Below are 12678 nucleotides of genomic sequence, written 5' to 3'. Positions count from 1 at the left end.
GTAGATTCTTCAGCCGCCGTTTCTCACTTGTGGTGTTGTAACAGATTGCTTTAAATTGGAGGTCTAATGCTGTGCTCAAGGCATATGTCACCTGCAACTTTATGTCCACAAACCTGGACTTCATGCTGTGAAGGAGGTTTCCTGCAAATACAGACTCCTCCCCACAACTCTGCTGTTGCTGGGTGAGCAGAAGTTGCATGCAATGTACTAGTGACACCACTTGCGAAAGAGGGGTGCTTTTCAGAGCAAGATTCTGTTATTGCATTGTCAACACATTTCAGCACTGATGTGACGGATGCCATCAGATGCCATTTACTTGAAGTTGGGTTTTCCAATGTGTCCTGTTCTGACAGGTTCGAGGAAATTGGCAGACGGAGCTTTAAAAGGCGAGAAATCATTTCATATTCACTGTTCCATCGTGTTGCAACATCCTGAATCACTTCAAGAGGCTCTAAGCCCATGCTAATGTGAACATCTTTGAAGCGACTCCTGGCCTGGGAATTCTCTTGTAGGGCCCTACAATTGCTCGGGCCTTGACAAACAGTTGCTCAAAGTCCTGAGTGTCCTTTTTCGCACACTGGATGCACAATTGTAATGTATGCGCAAAGCTTTGTATACTTGTCCATCCTATTCGCAAGGCACCACCCGGGAAGTTTCTAGCATTGTCAGTGACATTGAAAACTGGCACACCTTGAGGCAGTCCCCACTCCTTTGCCAAGTCAAGGAGGATGCGCCTCAAGTTGTCAGATGTATGGCCTTCGGGCACGTGCCGGCATGCAAGGTGATAATTGTGAAGCCGGAACTCTTTATCCACGAGATAGCATGTAAATGAGGCATAGCTATCCCCGGGCCTCGACGTCCACCCGTCAGTCGTCACCGAGTAGCATGGGGTCCTGTGGGTGAAGTGATTTCACAGCTCACTTTTGATCCGTTCTTTTTCTTTTGTGGCGTAAAGTTCTGGCACGAAACTCTAAGAAAACATAGTCCTCAATGGGACCTTGTACTCGGGCACTGCGGTGTGCATCAAAGACAGAAAGCCTGGCTCCTCAACGATAGAATAAGAGTGCAAGCCAGTGGCCACGAACTGCGCAACCTTTGTTGTAAACATTTTTGCGCGCTGACTGTCACATTTCAATGTCGGCTTGAAGTAGCTACAGCTAGCAGCACTTGTGTCTGCCTTGTTGGTGCCCGTCGTCTTTTTCAGGCCTGCAAGCTTTTTTGAGCGTTCGGCAGCACGGAGCTCCTCGAACTGTTTTATTGGAACTGGGTGATGCTTTAGATACTTGACGAGGGTGGTTGTAGTGCCCGTGGGCGTCTTAAGGCGCGTCTTGCATACGCGGCATGTCGCGTCACTGGCTCTGCGATCAAAGAACTTCCAGATAGCACTCCGGAACAACCACTGCGCCGATTCATCCATGGTTTGGCTACTTTAGCCATGCACGCAATTGAGCAGAAAGAATAACTAAAGCATGACTGAAGTTGATAACTTGAAGCGACATACACATCTGGCAAAAGCAAGCCATAAAAAAAAAAAAGCTTTGAAAGCACATGGTTGCTTCACCGAATACCTACTGCTGCATAGACGAGCTTTGTTTTTAATAACATTAGTTGATGTTAAGGCGGTGTATATTATATCTTGCAATTACAAGGTGTAATATATACTTTTATGTAGATAAATACCTGCGGATATTATGATGATGTTACAGTTACATTACATTTAGTGTGTAAAAATGCAATATAGTAAACGCTTTCTTTAAAACTTCCGAAAAGCCATCGTTATCATTATCAATATTGTTTACGTTTGTGAATTCATATGCTCGGTCCAAAGCTCGGTCATGGCCATGGTCACGGCCTTGTTTCCTTCGAGTGGTCATGGCTCCGTCAGCAAAATGACATGAAAACGCTGTACCCAGAGTGGATTCAGAAAGACAAACTTGCAAAAAAAGTCTGCATACCGTTATTCTTAAACTTCGAAAGACTTCGAAAATATTCGAAATTTTCGAATAGCCTTATTTGATTCGAAGGTCAAATCGAATATGACATTATTCGCTTCGGTATTCGAAAGTTTCAAATATTCGCACAACCCTACTGAACTTGCTATCTCATGTGCATGGGACGTGCCAGGGTTTCTCAGAAAACATACTGAAAAGGCACGTTCCACACTAAGCAAGATGTTCAGACTTGCCAATTATTTTTTCACACATGGAGGAGTGTTCAGAAAAACTACACATGATTTTGCAATCTTAAACGACAAGTTCAACTAAAAAAAAGGGAGTTTCGCTGCATATTGCTTCATCAGTGGTGGGAATGAGCTATCATGTTATTTTTCCTCAGCCTAGCAATCCCATTGAAGGTGTTGCTTATATTCAATTGATAAGAGGATTTACAAGTTGCAATAAGAAGCTCTCATATGAGGTGTCAACAGGGGCCGATAGGTTAGGCACTATACTGAGAACAGGACAAAAAACACAGCCCTCACTGTGTGTTTCATGCTGTTTTAAATGTGGTGCTCTTGAAGAGATGCATTGTGGTTCTTTGATTACTGCAAGGAGGGGACTTTTCTGTATAGGGTCTGACTTGCTCAATATGGTTGTTAGGCAACTGACCATTGGCAGGAACGCTACATCTTGTGATCTACTGCCAGCCATGTATGTGCATGATTTCCAAATTGAGCCTTGTTGGTCACTGGCATATGGTGACTATCTGTGGCATTGACAGTGTTACACTATAACCAGAGAAGGATGTGCTCATCTTTGTAAAAGTTTCAATTGTCAAAGCTCACATGTGAAATTTGAAATTTAACAACAGCACTTTGGATCATTGATTAAGTTCAGGCTCTATGTGTGAGTTCATTGCATGACTGGCTACATCTGACCTTCTTAATGGTGCAATTCATAGGCATATCTTCATTTGTAAAGCCATTTACTTGAAGAAAACAAAAAAGAAAGAGGCCCTTGTCATGCATCACCATGCATTGGACATTGTTACTGACAGAGCTACTCTTGTGCAAACTTTTCTAAATCTGTTTTCATTGCTAAGTACAGTATAATGATTATCTTGCCTGTTGTCTAGCTGTTTTTTAGTTCATAGCACACCAAAAGGAACCCTGAATACTTTGTCAACAAACTAGATGTTAGCCACATCTGTGGTGGAGCCGAAAGGACAGAGATGGACAACATTTTGGTTATTTACTATGCGCTTTGTTCAGTTGAGGGTGCTTCCTGCTCCGTGTTTGGAGTTTTTGTGTGATTAGATGTTTCTTCTATCTTTTCTCATATACATTGATATATTGTTATATATCAAACCTGTAGCAGCATGCTGAACCTTTTGCTCGGCTAACCTCCCCACTCATAATAAATATTTTTCTCACTAGCTCACACTTATTTTCACTACTGGTTGATATTACGGTTTCCTTGTGATACATTCATGAAATGTAGAAATAATGCACACTGTCGGTGAACTATCTGGTGTGAACAAAGCACGATGGCAGCATGTATTCAAGAGACTATTGCCTTAGGCTAGCAGTCTGGCGTAACGCAGCTCCAACATTCTGAACAGTTTAGCATGCAGGACTCAAATGCAAAATGTAAGGGAGAAGAAGAAAAGGAAAGGTTGGGAGAGGAGAGAAGGAAAAAGTGATAAAAAACAAGGATGGCTACCTTGTCATGCTGACGTACCTCAGTTTTATTACACAAAATATATCTTTTTCTTCGCTACTGTAGATTTGAGGGGCAGTACTCGTGTTCTGGACACATGAGAATCAGAGACCACGCGTGGGAAATTAAACTTCAAGTTTGATGCAGGAAAATGTCGCCCTGTTTAGCAATTTTTTATAGTGTACAGCCTCCATCATGGATTTCTAGAGCGTGGAAGCAGTGCTTTTTCGAGACCCCTAGCGCTGCCTTTCAGAGGAAGCCGGAACAACATAGTTGCTTCTGAGCATGCGCTGCTGGACGGGCAGGGCTTTCCTGCTCGGTGTCCTGTTCATGTACTTTGTGCAGCTCCCCTTTTCTGATAATTTGCCCGCCCCATGGCAGGGGGAGCCAGGATGTATGCCAGGTGGCAGGAACAGTTCTTTATCGGCGTGCACCCTGGCATGAAAACACAACCGCTCATCACACAGCAAAAAAAGTGCATGCTCATGCATCCTGTCATTGAGCAGAATCATCATAAAGGTGGAGCATCGCAAGGGGCATGGTTATTACCGCCAGTGGCCAAGCCCTGTCCAACTGGCAGCGCATGCTCAGAAGCAGCTATGTCCTCCTGGCTTGCTCCTGGTCTAGGAAGTGCGCTGCTCCTACACTCCAGACAGTCCTGATGGTGTTTGTACAAGAGCTTGCATTAGCTATTGAGTGTTGCTTGAGTAGGAGCGCCAGGTATACATGACTCTTCCACTGAAACTAATGGCTCATTCGTGCTCATATTTCACACAGAAGGTAGCATTTCACAGTAGGTTCAGTTATAGTTACTATGTTCGTGTGCATTCTAGTATTTCACTGCAACAAACCGGTGGTACCGTTTGTGATTGCTATGGTCAAAGGTTCCTTTGATTGTGGTTGTGACAGATGGCACCACTGTCCTGCTGTAGTGAAATCAGCATTCTTGAGTGACGTCACCGCAGATGACATGCACTGCAGCTTTATTGTAGACAGAACAGGGTAAGTAGTGCAGGCAAACATAACAGTCAACTCAACCTAGCTCTTCTATTTAGGTAATACTCTATACCTGTTTGCGCATCTGTATCTCATTCAGCAGTGATGTGTAAATGGCATTGCAGGTCAGAGGCAGCAAGGAGGGTCCCGTTCGAGACCTTGAATTGCTGACTTTGTCGCCCCTCATGCAAGCACGAGTGGACCACATTCCGCTTTTTCCGGGTGCCAACTGGAGGGACCTGCCCAATATAAGAGTGCGACTCTCTGACGGCACTTACACCAGCATCTTGTAAGGCAGCAGCTCTCAAACGGTTTTTTGTGGACCCTTCAGGGTGCACAAATGCATTATGCCAGCAGCAAGCTGTTGGTTATATCCCAGCTGCATTTCTGTCACCCCTAATTGCCATATAAGCATGTTTTCCTGGAAACTTCATGATGTTATTCTTTGTTTTGAGTGCATGCTGTGAAATGTACTTTGCAGCTGAACTGTACAGAAGCTGGGAAACCTTGTCAAGCTCTGCAGAGCTTTTACTTCCTGACCCTCCGCTCTCTGAAGTAGGGGGAAAAAGAATATCAGTCCTGTAATGTTCGATTCAATCAAGAAAAGTAGGCTGTGTGTAGACCAAAAAAGAAATGCTTTGTCAGTTTGACCAAAATCACAGAAGAAATTTAAGCAACAGCAATTGTGCAAGATAGCATGTAGGAATGTGTTGCTGTAAGTAGCCTTGTAGCCATGGTTGGCCATTATATGCTTCTGATGAAAAGCTTCTGTGCATTTTCTGGTGACCTGATTTATATGTCTGAAAATGAGACACAGGTTACTGAAGAGTTGGCAAAAGCTTTTATGTGCACTGTTTGACCAATGCCTGCACGAGTGTTTCACACAGAAGGTAGCATTTCACAGTAGGTTCAGTTATAGTTACTATGTTCGTGTGCATTCTAGTGATTTCACTGCAACAAACCGGTGGTACCATTTGTGATTGCTATGGTCAAAGGTTCCTTTGATTGTGGTTGTGACAGATGGCACCACTGTCCTGCTGTAGTGGGGAAAAGTTTTTGTTGTGTCGGCAGCGGCAGGCAAGCGGGGGGCCCCGACCGGCGAACGCGCGGCTAGCGCCGGCGCAGTAAAGGAGACACGGAGCTAACTGCTCCCGATGAAAACCGGAACGAAGACTCTGCCGACCCGCGGCCGTTTATTACTTATAAAGGCTTCACACGCTAGATGACACCTCCCGATTGGTCCAAGCTTGTCACATGACAGAAGGGGGGTGCGCCATCTAGCTAAACAACTACAAAACATACATGTACGATGACACAGAGATCTGACAGGGGGCGACACTATACTACATCATCCCCCCCTGGAAACAAAGCAAGCATACAGTGAAACGTGCACACAAGACGCGTACTTAAGTCCAAAGGCAATTTCAGTTCGTTCCCCCCCACGTTCACACACGCCCACCAGTCGCACACAAAGCACGCACTTAAGTCCACAACAAATTCAATCCATCCCCGCCCAAGTTCACATACACGCGCACCAGTCTTGGGCACCAAAACACAGGCAGTCACTCAAACAAAGTCTGACAAGGAACACGGCACAAAACTCACTGCACCGCAACAAGGAGCACATCTTATACCTGTGTTAATGAAACATGTGGACTGTCTGCTAAATGTCACAACGAGGCCCTTAGCCGTGGCATTTCGAAGACGGAAATACACTCTACACTACAGAAACAAAATCATCGAGCCACGGAGGCAGTTTTCTGTCACGATGAGGACGCGTGCGTACCTCAGAAGAACTTTGGGGGTTGCGACGCGTATCGGTCGACTTGAAAGACCCAGTCGTCCCACTATTATTTACCTCCCCCTGGTTGGAAAACTGAACGTGGTTGTCGCTCAAAGCTGGAGAGGGTTGCCCAGGAAGCTCCTCTCGACGTCTCAACAAGTCCTGGGAGGCTACCAATTCCCCAACGGAATCAGAGACGACTGCTGACTGTGTAGACTCGGAAGTGATACAGTCAGACGCACAACTTAACTGAAGCTTATGACTATGAGAAGACGCTGTCACTACAGACAAGTCATCGGAATGACTATCCAAGTTTGAATATGAGTACACAAAGTCCCTATTACTTGTACACAATGTACTACCTGCTGGATCCTTCATCACTACGGTTAACTTAGACACATGCCACGTTTGCCCATCACCGAGTAGAAAAGTAGATGGTCCTATCTGGGCCTTGACTTTACGAGGTTTACTGTACTTAAAAAATCCTTTCCTGTTAAATCTTATTCTGACGGTGTCTCCCACCTTGATACGAGTTGCCTGAGCACCTCTACGTTTGTCTACGTACTGTTTAGTCTGCCACTGTTTCTGCAAGACCCTTTCTTGAACTTGAGACACAAGACTGTCCTGTTCCCGTAGATCTACACAGAGCCGCATGGTTCCATCCTTCTTGCGCACCACCACGAGTGGAGACACCCACTCGGAAGCCTCGACGCGCTCGATGACGTCGCAGTCCTCGAGACGTCGCAATTCATGTGTGACCTGGTCACGGAGGGCCAGGGGTAGTCGGCGCAACTTTGAAGATACTGGTTTCGCATCTTGCTGCCGATGAATTCGGTGCACAAATTTGTTGACGAGGCCCAACTCGTCACTGGAAAGGTGATAAAAATCCGGAGGCACACCTGTGGGGCTCTGTACTGAAGGAAGCGATGGTAGACGACATGTCAGCGACGTACCGTCGATCTGTATGCCCAAGCGTTGGATGGCGTCTAAACCCAGCAGTGATGTTCCTGTAGTCGTTACGTGGAACGTGACAGAACATGACCTTTGGAAAAACTGGACAGTGGCTTGAAACAGGCCTTGAATGTCGATGCGTTGCTTGGAGAAATTTTTCAAGTCCACTGTTTGTGACAGTCTGTGCTGTCGACCAAAGTGCTTTCCAAAATCTTCGGCCGTCATCAATGAGACAGACGCTCCCGTATCCACCGGCAGTCGCATGGAGACGCCGTTCACTACGACCGGAACTTGCAAATCTTTTTTAGTTTCGAAAGCGCTTACCGTCAAGACAGACGCGGACGGCTGCCCTGCGGAAGTTGAAGAGAGCGTCTCTGCGAAAGAGACGTGTTGAACAGTACGGGTTTTTCGGCATACTGATGCAAAATGGCCCAACGTGTGGCAGGCGTTGCACCGCCGGTTCCTTGCTGGACAATTCCTATACGTTGCAATATGTTTGGTGCTGCCACACCGATCGCATGCACCACGGTTCCCGGAGGAGCCATGTGCGAAATGCCGGCCCTCTCGGCGGCTTCTCGGAAGAAGTCGGTCGTCTCGGCGACTTCTCGGAAGAAGTCGGCCATCTTCATGGCCTCCCGGACTACGTCGGCCATCTTGGCGGCTCCCCGGAAGAAGTCGGCCATCTTGGCCCGTCGACGGAACGCGAAGTTGAGGTGCCTCAATTCTTCGAACATTTTCGGAGCCGAACGCGCAGTTCGCTCGATGCAAGGCTTCTAACGAGCGTCCAATTTCTTCTGCCTTGTCCAGGGTCAGGGTTTCGCCATGAGCCAGCAACTTTTCGCGAACGCTGACGTTCGCTACCCCATGTATGATTTGGTCTCGGACGCGCTCGTCATAGGTTGTGCCGAAGTTGCACTGTACCGCCTTCTCCTTCAATGCGGTCACGAATTCCAGGAATCCTTCTCCCTCGAACTGCTTTCGACTGGTGAATTCGTGCCTTTCCACCAGGACATTTGTTGACTCGGCGAACAGCCGGTCAAGCCGCTGCAAGAGTTTCTGGAACTCTGACGCTGGCGGGACCGCATCACTTGACGATGACGCTGCGCCGGTCGACTGCCTTGCTGCTTCGCTTGAAGCTGACGCTGCGCTGGTTAACTGCCTTGCTGCTTCCTGCTCCTCGTCTGCAAAGTACTTCCGTTGTCCCTCACACCCGAGAGCGCTGACGAGCGCGGACGCTCGTCGCGCGTCCGTCCAGTCGCCACCGCCGGCCGCTTCGAGGTGGGCCTTAAAATTTTTTTTCCAGCGATACCAAGGGATTAACGGTGGCCCGGGCTATTCCAGAAAAACGGGAAGGTTCGCCGTGAAAGACGCCATGCCCGGTAGCGTGCAGGAGACAGTGCAGGAGGCAGTGGCGTAGCTAGGTCGTCTGGCACCCGGGGCCCATAGGTCTTCTGTCACCCCCTCCCCCCCCCCTGATGTAGTCGAGGAAGGCGAGGATATCGACAATTTCCGGGTTTCAGCACCAGTACAGCCGCCTTGAATACCGCGCACGTTCCCCGGGTCCCCCTCTCCTTCGCTTTCTTTCCCAGAGATCGCGAATGCAGCAAATATACACGCTGTTTTTGCTGCTCCAAATAACACAGCGTGCTGCACTGATAACGTGTGATAAGCCTATGTGCACATCTTCTGTCAGACTGTAAGGCTTGGCAGCCAATACAAATGCGGCATCGGGGAAAATATGACTCACGTACAAGTAACAAAAATATCTTTATAATAAAGTTTTAACTACCAATTTTAGCGACAATATTGCATTTGAAAAATTGAAGCTCGACATTCATATCTTGCCCAACAACAACTTCACAAAAATCGTCGTAGGTACTATGGCACGCAGCCCTGAACGAAAACGAAAATTAAATTGTCAGTGACGCTGACCTTCCCACCCTATTAGAAAACGCTACCTGCCTCCCCGCTGCGCGGGCGCCAATGCTATGACGATTACGAGTTCTCTTCATTCTGATCAATAAAGCCTTTATTTTTCATTTGCTGCTATACGGACAAACGTGATTATCCGAGCTGCGGCACCACCGGAAGATTGGGAACAGAATAGAGCACGCTTCGCGCCGATTCTTGGCGTCACTATAAAAAAAAGAAAGAAAAGGCCGCAATGAAGCCCGTGCCAGTGAAAGTTTGCACTACTGTTGGTTTGCACTGGCAATGGAGAGGATTAAGGGATCAACGTCACTGGTCCACTATTCCATATTTCTTTCGCTGCTGCCATATACTGGGCGCCGCCCGCAGTGCCGAAGTACTGTAGGTTGTAGCACCCAAAACGATTTTGTTTAAGAAGCTTTTGTTGAGTTAATAATATGACTTTGAGTCCTGAATTCTTGAATTGAAGTGCTTGCTCTATAAGTACTAATTACGGCATTATTCAGGATATGGTTATTACCTATCTGCCATATTTTTCGCGCTACCGAGTTCCTAGTAGTCACAAAAAGACATAACTTCATAGAATCTCGATCGGGAAATATCCTTACAAAATTCACCTTTTCTTTAAATAAAATTCTGTGCAGCTGATACAGAGACTGTACTTGTGACATGAAGTCGCACAACAACAACAGTTTTCTGAAACTTTCGAAGGTAAGAAGGAAAGCGTGAAACATAACGGCAGGCTTCGCAGCGGCTTCTCGGAGCGAGCGGGAGAGGGGAAAAGCGAGCCGGACATCGCGGCGGGCCCGCGACTACAGCCTGTCGAGTCATACGCCGCCAAACTCTTCGGCCGAACCGAGTCTGAAGACGATCCAGAGAATCCCATTCGCGACTTTTGACGACCCCACTTATGCAACGTCGCTCTCAACGAACGCTTCGCCGTAAACGCGAGCGCCGGGCGCGCTGGTTGAACGCCCTCTTGCTGCTGTCTTTGTTCGTCTTCGCTGCGCGTTCTGAACGGAAGAGCGACCCAAGAGCCCCAACGACTTACAACGCCTCACTGTATGTTTAGCGACTCCTGCTCCCAGCATGAACGCACAGCACGAGCGCACCCCACATGAAACGTTCCGCTAAAGCGAGTAGTTTAGCGACCATTTCGCGAATTAAATTTTTCAGCCCGCACATTCGTGCAATTATTTCGTGGGCTGTTGATAGAGCTGCAGCCGACAATTTTGCGGCGCAACGCATCGGGTGCATGAGCTCGGGCTACTGGATACCGGAACATTCTTTGCAATTTGCGCCCAGTCAAGCCGGCGGAAAGAGGGGTGTCTTCAGGCGTATATGACACCCCCCCACTGGCATCTTGCACCCGGGGCCCACGGCCCCCCGGCCCCCCCTGTTGCTACGCCACTGGCAGGAGGCAAGCCGGAGCTCGCCGCAGGAATGGGCAAGGAAGAACAAAGGGGGCGAGAAGGCCTAGGCTCGGAAGCCTCGCGACGCCAAGTGCGTCGGCGGCGTTTGCCTGCCGTGCGGACACGGGAAGGGTCGCTTCACTTACGAAGCTCGTTGGTTTCCCGGGGCTTCGGTCGGAACCGCTGCGGGAATCCCATCCTCGTCGCCAAAAGATGTTGTGTCGGCAGCGGCAGGCAAGCGGGGGGCCCCGACCGGCGAACGCGTGGCTAGCGCCGGCGCAGTGAAGCAGACATGGAGCTAACTGCTCCCGATGAAAACCGGAATGAAGACTCTGCCGACCCATAGAGTGGGCCTCTTCGATTTTCGCAGTTCTGGCAGCCCGCTGGCAGCCAGATGGCAGCCAGCTAGTTCCGGTTCTGACAGGAAGTCGCGTTGGCTGGGATCCCAAGACAACCCGAACCTGACCGAAGTTTGCAAAATTGAACGCCGGCACAGCTGGCCAAATGTAAACATGCTACCAGCATGGCAGCGCCCGGCGAGGCCGGCGCGCGCTCGGCGTAGTCGGCCCATTTATGCATTACCAGCTTGAAAATATATGGTTGCATTCAGGAATACGATCACTTTCGCGCGACTCGGCGCAGGACGCGTACTGGGCCAACCTCGCCTTGCGCAGCGCAACGCGCAACAGCGCAACGACACGGCGGATGACAAGACGCGAAATCGTGATTGTATACTCGAAAGCGATAGCTCGAGGATCCCTGTTCGCAGCGATCACGTCGCCCACCAACGAATTGATGAGTTGACGCTGTGTCATCACAAGACATGAAAAAGCAGGTTATCGGGTACGTCTCATACGCGTAAAACTTCGCGCCGACCTGCTTGCATGGGCTTCGATTTCAGAAAGTTTGTTGTGGCTGATGGTGCTTCTCATTTTGACCCCAAGGAGCTGGGGACGCGGCTGGCGCATGAAAATGCACGTTGCCTGTGACCAGCGAAACGTTTCACACGAAAAACATTGGTCGCAATCATGAGAGCAATAAGCCAATGTACGTGTGTCTAATGTACCGAGTGCAATCAGTGTATTATATCAACGGCCTGCAGTTCGAACACATATCGGTTTCGAGCTGCCACCTAAGCATACGACGGAGAGACGGAGCGAACGCGGGCTAGCTGCAAAGCATTCGCTAACTGGAGAGAAAGGAGAGATATACATACGCGAGATATGTGAAAAGGAAAGCCACCAGTGAAAGACGAACCCAAAATGTACCGCAATGTGTGAATGAGCGTCTACAACTTGCGTGGAACACGATGCAGTTAACATGCACGCATGAGAGCGCGGCGCTCTGTTCACCGTCGCGAAGAAGCAATCAGGGGACACACACACATACACACACACACAAAAGCTTCAAGCGGTTCACCACGGCTCGTATCACACCGCTTCGCGATGCGGAACGGAGCGTTAGCACCTAAAAAGATAACGCTAGAAGTAAGGAAATCCAAAGGTGACAGTAGGCAGTCGGCTGAGCGAGGTAAATGTAAGTCCTCAAGCGCCCGCCTTGCAATCCGTGAAGTCCCAGCAAAGATGGCGGCGAGCGCCCATCGCCTCCTTTAGTCGTCTGCTAGCCAGAGAACTTCCAGGGAGCAGCCAGACCAAAATCGTCCTGGCAGGTTCTGGCAGCCCGCGGGTAGCCAGAACCGTCCAGCCCGAGCAAAACGAACGCCCGGCGGAAGTGCGTCGCGTGGTGGGCGGAGCAACCCGAGAAAAACGAAGGCGCTCTGGCTGGCTCTGGCAGCCCGCGGGTAGCCAGAAGTGGAAAATCGAAGAAGCCCAGTATGGCCGACCCGCGGCCGTTTATTACTTATAAAGGCTTCACACGCTAGATGACACCTCCCGATTGGTCCAAGCTTGTCACATGACAGAAGGGGGGTGCGCCATCTAGCTAAACAACT

General features: G+C 49.0%; 1 protein-coding gene across 1 annotated transcript in view; it reads left to right on the top strand.

The window, feature by feature from the left end:
• LOC126540678 (DNA (cytosine-5)-methyltransferase PliMCI-like) overlaps positions 1-12678 on the top strand; it is a 194573-nt gene that overhangs the window by 164021 nt on the left and 17874 nt on the right. The window contains exon 30 of the mRNA XM_055076227.1: positions 4778-4941. Within this exon, the coding sequence (XP_054932202.1) occupies positions 4778-4941 (164 nt within the window). The remainder of the gene's footprint in view (positions 1-4777; positions 4942-12678) is intronic.

The sequence above is a fragment of the Dermacentor andersoni genome, chromosome 2 (genome assembly GCF_023375885.2).
Source record: "Dermacentor andersoni chromosome 2, qqDerAnde1_hic_scaffold, whole genome shotgun sequence".
Lineage (NCBI taxonomy): Eukaryota > Metazoa > Arthropoda > Arachnida > Ixodida > Ixodidae > Dermacentor > Dermacentor andersoni.
Note: the sequence above shows the minus strand (reverse complement) of the source record. Positions and strands in the feature narration are given on the sequence as shown.